General features: G+C 39.7%; 2 protein-coding genes across 2 annotated transcripts; both read left to right on the forward strand.

The window, feature by feature from the left end:
• The first annotated feature begins 1,151 nt into the window (after positions 1–1,151).
• Positions 1,152–2,756, forward strand: LOC126081565 (uncharacterized). Its single transcript, XM_049893541.1, has 2 exons — positions 1,152–1,769; positions 2,070–2,756. The coding sequence occupies exons 1-2, from the start codon at positions 1,293–1,295 to the stop codon at positions 2,754–2,756; spliced, it is 1,164 nt and encodes a 387-aa protein (XP_049749498.1). The 5' UTR covers positions 1,152–1,292.
• Positions 2,757–5,684: 2,928 nt separating this feature from the next.
• On the forward strand, positions 5,685–7,289 carry LOC126081566 (uncharacterized). Its single transcript, XM_049893542.1, has 2 exons — positions 5,685–6,302; positions 6,603–7,289. Exons 1-2 carry the CDS (start codon positions 5,826–5,828, stop codon positions 7,287–7,289), a joined length of 1,164 nt encoding a protein of 387 aa, XP_049749499.1. The 5' UTR covers positions 5,685–5,825.
• The last annotated feature ends 7,956 nt before the right edge of the window (positions 7,290–15,245 follow it).

The following is a 15,245-nucleotide window of genomic DNA, read 5'->3' on the forward strand; positions in this document are numbered from 1 at the left end:
GTAAAAAATAAAGAGCAGAGCCTTTTTTTTCTGCAGAATGAAAATATAAGACACTCTACCGCTCATTCTTTTTTCGCCGAACTCTACCTCTCCTCTGGTAACCCTGTTCATTGCTGAGGCTGGCCCCCGGCAACTGGCGCCCGAACAGGGACCTGAAGGTAAGCATTGTCGTCTCGGGGTAGATAGGGCTGTTGCCTAGAGCTAAATAAGAAAGGAGAAAAGCTCCCTTTAGCCACCCCGTCGTTAGAGAGGACGGGGATAGGAAAGGAAAGATAGGCAAAACATATGAGAAGTTGTTAGACCCCTGTATAAGCAGGAGAATACTAGAAAAACACTATGGGACAAACATCCTCTGCAGAAAGAAAACTGTTTATTGATATCATCACGTGTATGCTCAAAAAAAGGGGAACCGCAGTGACTAGAAGCCAAGTAGCTCGGTTTTTACATTTTGTTCAGGAACAATGCCCCTGGTTCCCAGAGGGAGGCTCGGTTAATTTGGACATATGGAAAGCTGTGGGAGAACAGCTACAAAAATATTATACTAGATGTGGTCCTGAGGGGGTGCCTGTTGATGCTTTTGCATTATGGATGCTTATCAGAGATACTCTTGACCCAACTCCCGATTCTGTTAAAGCATTCCAAGTACTAGACAATCCTGACTCTGAGTCCACTTTAGAGGAGGAAGAAACACCTCTGCTTCAGAAACATCCTTCTGTAGTGTCTACCCCTTCAGCCCCCTCCTTTGTTGGTCTATCTAATCCAATCACGAATGACACTCTGAGCCCGGAGGAGCAAGTCGATCTAGAGGAGGAGGCTGCTAGATATCATCAAGATGAGGATATTGTTCTTCCTTTACGAAAGTTGCAAATTGAGTCACAGCCTCCAAAGTATGAGGTTAAATCATTGACCTTTACTCCTCGAAATAGAGTACCTTTACCTCCCCCACCTCCTTCTCTGGCAGGAAAATCAAAAATCAAAGCAGCCTTAAAACAAGGCTTGTCTGAGGGAGACGTTACCCTCCCTTTGTGCTTTCCAGTACATCATAGCGGGGAATTTGATGAGGATGCAGAATGGACTCCTCTTTCTTATAAATTCCTCAAGGAGGTTAAAAATGCCTGCAAAGAATATGGACCCCTGTCTCCATACACATTGTCATTAATAGATATTCTGTCAACCAGCTGGATGACTCCTTATGATTGGTATCAGCTGGCAAAAACCTGCTTACCAGGGGGTAGTTTCTTGTTATGGAAAATGGAAAAGACCTGACCCATTAATCTCTTGTGGAAGAGGCTATGCTTGTGTTTTCCCACAGGACGAAACTTCCCCTTTGTGGATACCCGACAGACTCATCAGACATGCAAGACCCAAAAACCACCAAAAATCCTCCAACACTTCCTCCCTCACTGCTCACAAACCTAACACCTCCCACGACTATTCTGAGAAATCTGTCTCTTGAAAATGCTCCATCTACACCCCCACCTTCGCCTGTCCCTAGTTCCTCCTCTTCATCTTCTACTCCACCCCTTCTCACTGACTTTATACAACCCTCTACAAACCTCAACAACTCTTCATCTCGAGACAAAGTGCGGTGGAGAAGCCGGAGATATACTCCCTATTCAAGAACCCATCAAACCATTGCGGCTGAGCCCCCAACTTGGGGCCAACTCAAAAAACTTACTCATCTGGCTCACACCTTAACCGTGGATCAACATATTCCCGTAAATGCGGGTACTCTTTTTGTGGCTATGCTCGCTATCATTTCCTGCCAGGTATGTGTTGTTACGGCTGATATACATTGGGCTTATGTCCCAAAACCTCCTATATTTCATCCCGTCACCTGGGAAGATCCTTCCCCCTCTGTATTTACTAATAATTCTGCATTACTGGGGGGCGAAACCATATTTTGGAACCCTCAGGGCTTTAATTCTAATTATTCCTATTCTGGTGTGTCAGATAATCCTCCTATTTGTATTCAATTAAGAAATTTGCAAAAAACTATCCCTGGCTGTATTCCTTTTGGCTTCAAATCAATGATTACTGACTCACCTAATGGAAATTAAAACCAACAGCCTTACAGATTATTATGGGCTCTACGCCTCATCCTTCCAGAAAAAACTGACTTTCTTAAAGGTATCCCAAAAGTACACACTCCTCTTTTTCCTACCTGTGATAAGTCGCCTCCTGAGGATTCTAAGAGCAATCAAGATTGGGCTATGATTGACCCTTCAAAAGGATTTCCTATTTGGAGAAATTGTATGTATAATTCACAAGTTGTATATGCTTTGCCTAAAATGTCTGCACGTCTTATTGATTGTAGTATTTTAAATCCTGAAGATGATTATCGTCTATTTTTACAATCAGCTCGATATCGTTTTAATTGGCAAGATACCTTAGTCCCTCTCCCACAAAAAGTTAATCGTTGGCATATAAATGGATGGGTTCCCCCTATTCTTTCTACCTTCACGGGTAACATACATCCATCTTTGTGGAGACTGGCAACTGCTGCCGGCAATGTCACTTTGTCCCGTCCTTTTAATAATGAGAGTTTTGATATTCAAGCTTGTGTACCTGCTCCATATGTGTTATTAATTAGCCGCAACAATCACTCTAGTATTGTTATAGAAAACAAGAAAACACATTATGTTAGTTCTTGTGAAAATTGTATACTGACCAGTTGTATAAATCCTGCAATTCCTGTCGAAAGTATGATGATTTTACAACAGCCAAAATATATTATGATTCCTGTACATTTATAAGAAGATTGGTATGATGATTCAGGCCTAGAAGCCTTAAAACAAGCTTCTGCTATTTTATCTCGAGCCAAACGGTTTGTAGCAGCTTTAATACTGGGGATTTCTGCTCTCATAGCTTTAACAACTTCTCTTTCACTTTCTGCTATGGCGTTAACACAACAGATTCATACTGCAAACTATGTAAATAATTTAAGTAAAAATATTACTTTAGCCTTAGCCACACAAGAAGCCATTGATAGAAAATTACAACAAGAAGTTAATGCCCTTAAAGAAGCAATTCTATATATAGGACAAGAAATCACTAATCTCAAAGTTTGACTTACTTTGAGATGCCATGTAAGTTTCAAATGGATTTGTGTTACTCCACTGCCTGTAAATACTACCATACATAATTGGGAAAAAATCAAAAATCATATCCAGGGCATATGGAATCATTCCGATTTGAGTTTTAATATTGACAAATTACATATGGAAATACAAGATATTACAAATGCAAAAAAAGATTTTTCCTCTTCTCAAACAGCCAAACAATTTATTGATTCCTTAAATTCCTTTATTCAAAAACATAGTCTTAAAAACATTCTGTTAAACACGGGTATTTCTTTATGTTTATTCTTGATTTTGTTGTTCTTTCTTCCAATCATCTTCCGAATCTTAAATCAAGCTATCCAAAAGGTGGCTTCAGATCTTCATCTAGCGAAATTAAAAAATAAAAAAGGGGGAGATGCTGGGAGCCAGACTGCAAGGGCGGCCCCTCTGCACCCACTGCCCCCAGCATAAACATCGAAGAATCCCTGAAAAGTCAGGAGGAGCCAGGCTGCAAGGGCAGCCTCTCTGCACCCACTGCCCCCAGCATAAACATTGAAGAATTCCTGAAAAGTCAGGAAGAGCCAGGCTGCAAGGGCAGCCTCTCTGCACCCACTGCCCCCAGCATAAACATCGAAGAATTCCTGAAAAGTCAGGAATATCTCTGTCATCTGTGTTATGTTTCTATTTCATTTTCAGCCTATATATAGCAGAATGTATAAGCATAAAATTCCATTATAGATTTAGGGACCTTTGGACGGGGGGCGTCCTACTCATAATCCCCTGGTGAAATCTCGGGTAGGGACAGCCCGTGTGTTACTTGGGGATCAACATGAAGTTGTCTTAGGGGAAAAACAAATAGCTCGACTATGGAAAACAAGAATAGGATGGTGAAATCCTGGTATTTACCAAGGCCCTTTTTTGTGATTAAACCACCACCCACACATGACCCCATAAAAGTGGAAAAACAAAAGGCAGTGAGTTCTCTCAGCCAATCTCTCAGCCAATTACAGGTCAACTTTCTCGTCCACCCCGCTCACTGCTGCGCTTGACTGGTCTTTGGGTATAGAGATTGGGCTAATTGTCCTTGGCATAATCGTGGACAATATGACGTAACCCAAAGTGGCTGGGCTTCAGGAACTTGACCACCCTGGACAAGATGGACAAAGCCTATGTGGCAATGGTTTTTGCAAAAAGATTAATTGTTATAAAAACTGTGGAAGGTATTGCAAGATTAAGCATAAGTGTAAAGCAATATGAAGTCAATTATTATTTTGTGTAAAAATATATCAACAAAATATTCTCTTCAATTAAACAAAAAACTCATTGTACTTGTGTATGTATGCGGAACTGTACTATGTGTCACTTGGAAAATTATGTCTCTGGGAAATAATGTTTATGATTATATCTTGTACTGCCCCTTTATTGATCATGCGATGTTATGCTTTTGTAAGCTTATGATATAAAAGACCATGTAAAAAATAAAGAGCAGAGCCTTTTTTTTCTGCAGAATGAAAATATAAGACACTCTACCGCTCATTCTTTTTTCGCCGAACTCTACCTCTCCTCTGGTAACCCTGTTCATTGCTGAGGCTGGCCCCCGGCAACTGGCGCCCGAACAGGGACCTGAAGGTAAGCATTGTCGTCTCGGGGTAGATAGGGCTGTTGCCTAGAGCTAAATAAGAAAGGAGAAAAGCTCCCTTTAGCCACCCCGTCGTTAGAGAGGACGGGGATAGGAAAGGAAAGATAGGCAAAACATATGAGAAGTTGTTAGACCCCTGTATAAGCAGGAGAATACTAGAAAAACACTATGGGACAAACATCCTCTGCAGAAAGAAAACTGTTTATTGATATCATCACGTGTATGCTCAAAAAAAGGGGAACCGCAGTGACTAGAAGCCAAGTAGCTCGGTTTTTACATTTTGTTCAGGAACAATGCCCCTGGTTCCCAGAGGGAGGCTCGGTTAATTTGGACATATGGAAAGCTGTGGGAGAACAGCTACAAAAATATTATACTAGATGTGGTCCTGAGGGGGTGCCTGTTGATGCTTTTGCATTATGGATGCTTATCAGAGATACTCTTGACCCAACTCCCGATTCTGTTAAAGCATTCCAAGTACTAGACAATCCTGACTCTGAGTCCACTTTAGAGGAGGAAGAAACACCTCTGCTTCAGAAACATCCTTCTGTAGTGTCTACCCCTTCAGCCCCCTCCTTTGTTGGTCTATCTAATCCAATCACGAATGACACTCTGAGCCCGGAGGAGCAAGTCGATCTAGAGGAGGAGGCTGCTAGATATCATCAAGATGAGGATATTGTTCTTCCTTTACGAAAGTTGCAAATTGAGTCACAGCCTCCAAAGTATGAGGTTAAATCATTGACCTTTACTCCTCGAAATAGAGTACCTTTACCTCCCCCACCTCCTTCTCTGGCAGGAAAATCAAAAATCAAAGCAGCCTTAAAACAAGGCTTGTCTGAGGGAGACGTTACCCTCCCTTTGTGCTTTCCAGTACATCATAGCGGGGAATTTGATGAGGATGCAGAATGGACTCCTCTTTCTTATAAATTCCTCAAGGAGGTTAAAAATGCCTGCAAAGAATATGGACCCCTGTCTCCATACACATTGTCATTAATAGATATTCTGTCAACCAGCTGGATGACTCCTTATGATTGGTATCAGCTGGCAAAAACCTGCTTACCAGGGGGTAGTTTCTTGTTATGGAAAATGGAAAAGACCTGACCCATTAATCTCTTGTGGAAGAGGCTATGCTTGTGTTTTCCCACAGGACGAAACTTCCCCTTTGTGGATACCCGACAGACTCATCAGACATGCAAGACCCAAAAACCACCAAAAATCCTCCAACACTTCCTCCCTCACTGCTCACAAACCTAACACCTCCCACGACTATTCTGAGAAATCTGTCTCTTGAAAATGCTCCATCTACACCCCCACCTTCGCCTGTCCCTAGTTCCTCCTCTTCATCTTCTACTCCACCCCTTCTCACTGACTTTATACAACCCTCTACAAACCTCAACAACTCTTCATCTCGAGACAAAGTGCGGTGGAGAAGCCGGAGATATACTCCCTATTCAAGAACCCATCAAACCATTGCGGCTGAGCCCCCAACTTGGGGCCAACTCAAAAAACTTACTCATCTGGCTCACACCTTAACCGTGGATCAACATATTCCCGTAAATGCGGGTACTCTTTTTGTGGCTATGCTCGCTATCATTTCCTGCCAGGTATGTGTTGTTACGGCTGATATACATTGGGCTTATGTCCCAAAACCTCCTATATTTCATCCCGTCACCTGGGAAGATCCTTCCCCCTCTGTATTTACTAATAATTCTGCATTACTGGGGGGCGAAACCATATTTTGGAACCCTCAGGGCTTTAATTCTAATTATTCCTATTCTGGTGTGTCAGATAATCCTCCTATTTGTATTCAATTAAGAAATTTGCAAAAAACTATCCCTGGCTGTATTCCTTTTGGCTTCAAATCAATGATTACTGACTCACCTAATGGAAATTAAAACCAACAGCCTTACAGATTATTATGGGCTCTACGCCTCATCCTTCCAGAAAAAACTGACTTTCTTAAAGGTATCCCAAAAGTACACACTCCTCTTTTTCCTACCTGTGATAAGTCGCCTCCTGAGGATTCTAAGAGCAATCAAGATTGGGCTATGATTGACCCTTCAAAAGGATTTCCTATTTGGAGAAATTGTATGTATAATTCACAAGTTGTATATGCTTTGCCTAAAATGTCTGCACGTCTTATTGATTGTAGTATTTTAAATCCTGAAGATGATTATCGTCTATTTTTACAATCAGCTCGATATCGTTTTAATTGGCAAGATACCTTAGTCCCTCTCCCACAAAAAGTTAATCGTTGGCATATAAATGGATGGGTTCCCCCTATTCTTTCTACCTTCACGGGTAACATACATCCATCTTTGTGGAGACTGGCAACTGCTGCCGGCAATGTCACTTTGTCCCGTCCTTTTAATAATGAGAGTTTTGATATTCAAGCTTGTGTACCTGCTCCATATGTGTTATTAATTAGCCGCAACAATCACTCTAGTATTGTTATAGAAAACAAGAAAACACATTATGTTAGTTCTTGTGAAAATTGTATACTGACCAGTTGTATAAATCCTGCAATTCCTGTCGAAAGTATGATGATTTTACAACAGCCAAAATATATTATGATTCCTGTACATTTATAAGAAGATTGGTATGATGATTCAGGCCTAGAAGCCTTAAAACAAGCTTCTGCTATTTTATCTCGAGCCAAACGGTTTGTAGCAGCTTTAATACTGGGGATTTCTGCTCTCATAGCTTTAACAACTTCTCTTTCACTTTCTGCTATGGCGTTAACACAACAGATTCATACTGCAAACTATGTAAATAATTTAAGTAAAAATATTACTTTAGCCTTAGCCACACAAGAAGCCATTGATAGAAAATTACAACAAGAAGTTAATGCCCTTAAAGAAGCAATTCTATATATAGGACAAGAAATCACTAATCTCAAAGTTTGACTTACTTTGAGATGCCATGTAAGTTTCAAATGGATTTGTGTTACTCCACTGCCTGTAAATACTACCATACATAATTGGGAAAAAATCAAAAATCATATCCAGGGCATATGGAATCATTCCGATTTGAGTTTTAATATTGACAAATTACATATGGAAATACAAGATATTACAAATGCAAAAAAAGATTTTTCCTCTTCTCAAACAGCCAAACAATTTATTGATTCCTTAAATTCCTTTATTCAAAAACATAGTCTTAAAAACATTCTGTTAAACACGGGTATTTCTTTATGTTTATTCTTGATTTTGTTGTTCTTTCTTCCAATCATCTTCCGAATCTTAAATCAAGCTATCCAAAAGGTGGCTTCAGATCTTCATCTAGCGAAATTAAAAAATAAAAAAGGGGGAGATGCTGGGAGCCAGACTGCAAGGGCGGCCCCTCTGCACCCACTGCCCCCAGCATAAACATCGAAGAATCCCTGAAAAGTCAGGAGGAGCCAGGCTGCAAGGGCAGCCTCTCTGCACCCACTGCCCCCAGCATAAACATTGAAGAATTCCTGAAAAGTCAGGAAGAGCCAGGCTGCAAGGGCAGCCTCTCTGCACCCACTGCCCCCAGCATAAACATCGAAGAATTCCTGAAAAGTCAGGAATATCTCTGTCATCTGTGTTATGTTTCTATTTCATTTTCAGCCTATATATAGCAGAATGTATAAGCATAAAATTCCATTATAGATTTAGGGACCTTTGGACGGGGGGCGTCCTACTCATAATCCCCTGGTGAAATCTCGGGTAGGGACAGCCCGTGTGTTACTTGGGGATCAACATGAAGTTGTCTTAGGGGAAAAACAAATAGCTCGACTATGGAAAACAAGAATAGGATGGTGAAATCCTGGTATTTACCAAGGCCCTTTTTTGTGATTAAACCACCACCCACACATGACCCCATAAAAGTGGAAAAACAAAAGGCAGTGAGTTCTCTCAGCCAATCTCTCAGCCAATTACAGGTCAACTTTCTCGTCCACCCCGCTCACTGCTGCGCTTGACTGGTCTTTGGGTATAGAGATTGGGCTAATTGTCCTTGGCATAATCGTGGACAATATGACGTAACCCAAAGTGGCTGGGCTTCAGGAACTTGACCACCCTGGACAAGATGGACAAAGCCTATGTGGCAATGGTTTTTGCAAAAAGATTAATTGTTATAAAAACTGTGGAAGGTATTGCAAGATTAAGCATAAGTGTAAAGCAATATGAAGTCAATTATTATTTTGTGTAAAAATATATCAACAAAATATTCTCTTCAATTAAACAAAAAACTCATTGTACTTGTGTATGTATGCGGAACTGTACTATGTGTCACTTGGAAAATTATGTCTCTGGGAAATAATGTTTATGATTATATCTTGTACTGCCCCTTTATTGATCATGCGATGTTATGCTTTTGTAAGCTTATGATATAAAAGACCATGTAAAAAATAAAGAGCAGAGCCTTTTTTTTCTGCAGAATGAAAATATAAGACACTCTACCGCTCATTCTTTTTTCGCCGAACTCTACCCCTCCTCTGGTAACCCTGTTCATTGCTGAGGCTGGCCCCCGGCATATAAGGGCAAGTTGAGTAGTTGTGATAGACCATTTGGCCTACAAAGCTTAAAGTATTTACTATCTGACCCTTTACAAAAAAAAGTTTACCAACTAAATAGATGTAAAAATAACTCATTGTTAGCAATGGATTCTCTAACTAGAGGGAATAAATGCAACACTATGGAAAGTTTTGCTAATTAACATAGAATATTATTATTTCAACAGAGAGTTTGTGCATTCCATAAAACATGGCCAAATACTAAGTTATTGTGATGTGGTAGGATGAGCTCCTATTCAGAAGTCAGGAATCTCCCATTCTTTTCCTTATACAAAATCAAACTACAGGTTACAGAGCCTTTGAATTTTCCACTAGCTCTAAAATGCTATATTTATGTTCAGTTAACACTTACCTTAACTAAACCTTCCAATCATGGATTATAGCCACTTGAAAACTCAGTTTTCATCTTATCAAGAGTAACTTATTTTCAGTTGTGCTCTGCATAGAGTAGAATTTGAAAAATAAAAGAGAGAAAACTAGACTAAACTCAAGAAAGATGAGCTCTGCCACTTATCTATTTTTCTTCTTTATAGTAATAGACTAAAATAGTATTACTTGATAAAAGGCCCAAAAGACCCTTTTGAGAAACTTTTGTTTGAGGGGTTAGAAACTGTAACTATGTCACAAAAGTAAGAACCATTTAATTATGTTTTCAAATAGCAACAATATTTTTTTCCTACCTAAAACTAGCAGATCCACACATTGTAATAAACAGAAATGCCATTAGAGTGAAGCAGCTGATTTTATTTACTGAATTGACTGGCCATTTTTCGTAATTGTCCATTTGTTTAACTCAGTTATTCTGGCATCATGGTATCACATCTGTGTTCCTTTCTCCTTTAGTTGTTATGCTGTCACTATTCATTTCTTCTCTCTGGATTCAAAGGATTGTTGTAAACCCATGAATAATGCAGCTGTATCTGTGAAGGTATTCAGTTTCTTTAATTAAGTTTATTTTCCTGAAGCAGATGATATGTTCTAAAATATTAGTTGTAACAGTATTCCACTTTAGGGTGCCTGGGGCTTTCATTTTTCTTCTTTCATTAAGCACGTTATGAAGGAGCCAGGGGTTGTCTTTGCATAATAAGCTCCAAGTAATGTCAAGTCATTATCTAAATAAAGAATTTTTCAGCCTGTCTATCGTGTCTTTCTACAGGATTTTCAGCTTGATTTCAATGATAATAGAAATCAAAGAGTATCTATGTATTCTACCTATAAAAAAAAACTATAGCAAAATATTAATATGGACTGATAATCTTTGATTCCTATTCCTTCTAGTGTCTTCCTTGTAAAATCCTATCCCAAGTATAAGCTATTCCCCATTAAAGAATAGCAGAAAGTGTGATATAGTTAGAAGACCCAGGCTGGAAATCCAATCTTCCTTCTGCCCATGCTTTCTTGTGATGCCTTGGAAAGATCACATTGTCTCTCTGAGTCCTTTCTGTCATCTTTTAATTAAATACATTTGAAATTGATGATAACATGCATTTTAAAATCCATAAGCCTTTCAGGTTTTTTTCCCCCTTTTTTTGAACATTTTATTGTGATTTCAGTGAAACTTCGCAGAGCAAATTTGTTTCCCATTCAACAATTCATTTTATTTTGTTTCATGACATTAGTTGCAATCCCCTCAATGTGACAGCACTCTAACCACTTCCTCCCTGCGTGCCACATTTCCATTTGCCTATCTTTCCTACCCATTCCTGCCTTCTGAACTATGTTTTGGGGCAAATGCTGCCCTTTTGGCCTAGTACGATAGATTGTTCTGAGGAGCACATTTCTTGCAAATGTTATTTTTCACTTTGTACACTTGTCTGTTGTTTGGCTGAAAGGTGATCTCCGGGAGTGAGTTTTGTTCCAGGTTGGGAGGATGTCTAAGGGCCATTGCCTCAGGGGACACCTAAGTCAATTGGCATAACATAGACCATAAGTACCTGTTCTACATCCTACTTTGGTGAATAGTGACTGGGGTCTTTAAAGCTCGCGAGTAACCATCTAAGAAACAAACTTTGGTCTCTTCCCATCCAGAGCAAAGAAGAGTGAAGAAAATCAAAGTCTCAAGAAAAAAATTAGTCCTGATACCAGAGAAACTGGATAGTGCCTGGCTACACTGATACCATCTGCTCTGATTGGGATCATAGTAGAAGATCCTGGACAGAGTGGGAGAAAAATGTAGAACAAAATTCAAATTCATAAAAAAAGAACAGCTTTACTGGTCAGATAGAAACTCGTGGAACCCCAAGACTAAGTCTTTCAGTTTTGAAGAACTTCTTCACAGTTTATTACTTGAAGTTATATATTGACTTGATTTTCAATGCTTGCATATGCAAAATTGGCTCATTCTTTTTTTTCTTTTTGTTGTACTTTAGATGAAAGTTTACAGAAAAAACTAGTTTCTTATTAAACAGTTAGTACACATATTGTTTTATGACACTGGTTAATAACCCCAAGACATGTCAACACTCTCCCTTCTCAACCTTGGGTTCCCTAGTACCAGTTTTCCTATCCCCTCCTGCCTTCTAGTCCTTGCCCCTCGGCTGGAGTTTCTCTTTAGTCTCATTTTGTCTTATGGGCCTGTCCAATCATTGGTTGAAGGGTGAACCTAAGGACCGACTTCATTACTGAGCTGAAATAGTATCCAGGGGCCATACTCTCAGGGTATCTCTAATCTCTGTCAGGCCAGCAAGTCTGGTCTTTCTTTGTGAGTTAGATTCTGTTCTACCTTTTTCTGCAGCTCTGCCTGGGACCTCTATTGTGATCCCTGTCAGAGCAGTCAGTGGTGGTACCCAGGCACCATTTCATTGTACTGGGCTTAGTCTGGTGGAGGTCATAGCAGATGTGGTCTATTAGTCCTTTGGATTAATTTTTCCTTTGTATCTTTAGTTTTCTTCATTCTTCCTTGCTCCCAAAGGGGTGAGACCAGTGGAGTATCCTAGATGACTACACACAGGCTTTTAAGATCCCAGATGCTACTCACCAAAGTAGAATGTAGAACATTTTCTTTTTTTTAATTTTTATGGTGCTTTAAGTGAAAGTTTACAAATCAAGTCAGTCTCTCACACAAAAACTTATATACTCCTTGCTACATACTCCCAATTACTCTCCCCCTAATGAGACAGCCTGCTCCCTCCCTCCACTCTCTTTTCATGTCCATTTCACCAGCTTCTAACCCCTCTACTCTCTCATCTCCCCTCCAGGCAAGAAATACCAACATAGTCTCAAGTGTCCACTTGATACAAGAAGCTCACTCCTCACCAGCATCCCTCTCTAACCCATTGTCCAGTCCAATCCATGTCTGAAGAGTTGGTTTTGGGAATGGTTCCTGTCCTGGGCCAACAGAAGGTCTGGGGGCCGTGACCACCAGGGTCCTTCCAGTCTCAGTCAGACCATTAAGTCTAGTCTTTTTATGAGATTTTGCGGTCCGTGTCCCACTGATCTCCTGCTCCCTTGGGGGTTCTCTGTTGCGGTCCCTGTCAGGGCAGTCATAGGTTGTAGCCAGCCACCATCCAGCTCTTCTGGTCTCAGGCTGATGTAGTCTCTGGTTTATGTGGCCCTTTCTGTCTCTTGGGCTCATAATTACCTTGTGTCCTTGGTGTTCTTCATTCTCCTTTGCTCCAGGTGGGTTGAGACCAATTGATGCATCTTAGATGGCCGCTTGCTAGCGTATAAGACCCCAGACGCCACTCTCCAAGGTGTGATACAGAATGTTTTCTTAAGAGATTTTATTATGCCAGTTGACTTAGATGTCCCCTGAAACCATGGTCCCTAGACCCCTGCCCCTGCTACGCTGGCCTTCCAAGCATTCAGTTTATTCCAGAAACTTCTTTGCTCTTGGTTTAGTCCAGTTGTGCTGACTCCCTTTTATTGTGTGTTGTCTTCCCTGTCACCTAAATTAGTTCTTATCAACTATCTAATTAGTGAAAACTCCTTTCCCATCCTCCCTCCCAGCCCCCCGTAACCATCAAAGAATATTTTATTTCTGTTTAAACTATTTCTTGAGTTCTTATAATAGTGGTCTTATACAATACTTGTCCTTTTGCAACTGACTAATTTCACTCAACATAATGCCTTCCAGATTCCTCGATATTATGAAATGTTTCACAGATTCTTCACTGTTCTTTATTGTTGCGTAGTATTCCATTGTGTGAATATACCATAATTTTTCATGCATTTATCCGTTGATGGGCACCTTGGTTGGTTCCGTCTTTTTGCTATTGTAAACAGTGCTGCAATAAACATGGGTGTGCATATATTTGTTCGTGTAAAGGCTCTTATTTCCCTAAGATATATTCCAAGGAGTGGCATTGCTGGATCGTATGGTAGTTCTATTTCTAGCTTTTAAAGGAAACACCTAATCGATTTCCAAAGTGGTTGTACCATTTTACATTCCCACCAGCAGTGTATAAGTGTTCCAATCTCTCCACAGCCTCTCCAACATTTATTGTTTTGTGTTTTTTCAATTAATGCCAGTCTTGTTGGAGTGAGATGAAATCTCATTGTCGTTTTGATTTGCATTTCTCTAATGCCTAATGATCATGAGCATTTCCTCATATATCTGTTAGTTACCTGAACGTCTTCTTTAGTGAATTGTCTGTTCATGTCTTTTGCCCATTTTTTAATTTGGTTATTTGTCTTTTTGCAGTTGAGTTTTTGCAGTATCATGTAGATTTTAGAAATCAGGTGCTGAATGAAATCTCATAGCTAAAAAGTTTTTCCCAGTCTGTAGGAAATCTTTTTACTCTTACGGTGAAGTCTTCGGATGAGCATAGGTGTTTGATTTTTAGGAGCTCCCAGTTATCTAGTTTTTCTTCTGGGTTGTTAGGAATGTTTTGTATACTGTTTATGCCATGTATTAGGGCTCCTAACGTTGTCCCTATTTTTTCTTCCATGATCTTTATTGTTTTAGATTTTATATTTACGGCTTTGATCCATTTTGAGCTCGTTTTTGTGCATGGACTGAGGTATGGGTCTTGTTTCATTTTTTTGCAGGTTGATATCCAGTTATGCCAGCACCATTTGTTAAAAAGACTGTGCTTTCCCCCATTTAACTGTTTTGGGGCCTTTGTCAAATATCATCTGCTCATATATGGATGGATTTATGTCTGGCTCCTCAATTCTGTTCCATTGGTCTATGTATCTGTTGTTGTACCAGTACAAGGCTGTTTTGGCAACTTTGGCAATATAATAGGTTCTAAAATCAGGTAGATAAGGCCTCCAACTTTGTTCTTCTTTTTCAGTAATGATTTATTTACCTGAGGCCCCTTTCCCTTTCATATGAAGTTGATGATTTGTTTCTCCATCTCATTAAAGAATGTTGTTGGAATTTGGATCGGAATTGCATTAAATGTATAGATCGCTTTTGGTAGAATAGACATTTTTATAATGTTAAGTCTTTCTGTCCGTGGGCAAGGTATGTTTTCCACTTATGTAGGTCTCTTTTGTTTTCTTCCAGAAGTGCATTGTAGCTTTCTTTAAGTCTTTTACATGGCTGGTAAAATTTATTCCTAAGTATTTTTTCTTCTTGGGGGCTACTGTAAATGGTATTGATTTGGTGATTTCCTCTTTGATGTTCTTTTTCTTGGTGTAGAAAAATACAACTGATTTTTGTGTGTTTATCTTGTATCCCAATACTCTGCTGAACTCTTTTGTTAGTTTCAGTAGTTTTCTTGAGGATTCCTTAGGGTTTTCTGTTTATAAGATCATGTCATCTGCAAAGAGACACTTTTACTTCTTCCTCGCCAATCTGGATGCCCTTTATTTCTTTATCTAGCCTAATTGCTCTGGCTAGGAACTCCAACACAATGTTGAATATTGAGCAGTGATAAATGACATGTTTGTCTGGTTCCTTATCTCAGGGGGAACACTTTCAGGCTCTCTGCATTTAGGATGAGGTTGGCTGTTGGCTTTGTATAAATGCCCTTTATTACATTGAGGAATTTTCCTTCTATCCTATTTTGCTGAGAGTTTTTATCATGAATGGGTGTTGAACTTTGTCAAATGCCTTTTC

The sequence above is a fragment of the Elephas maximus genome, chromosome 8, assembly GCF_024166365.1.
Source record: "Elephas maximus indicus isolate mEleMax1 chromosome 8, mEleMax1 primary haplotype, whole genome shotgun sequence".
Taxonomy (NCBI): domain Eukaryota; kingdom Metazoa; phylum Chordata; class Mammalia; order Proboscidea; family Elephantidae; genus Elephas; species Elephas maximus.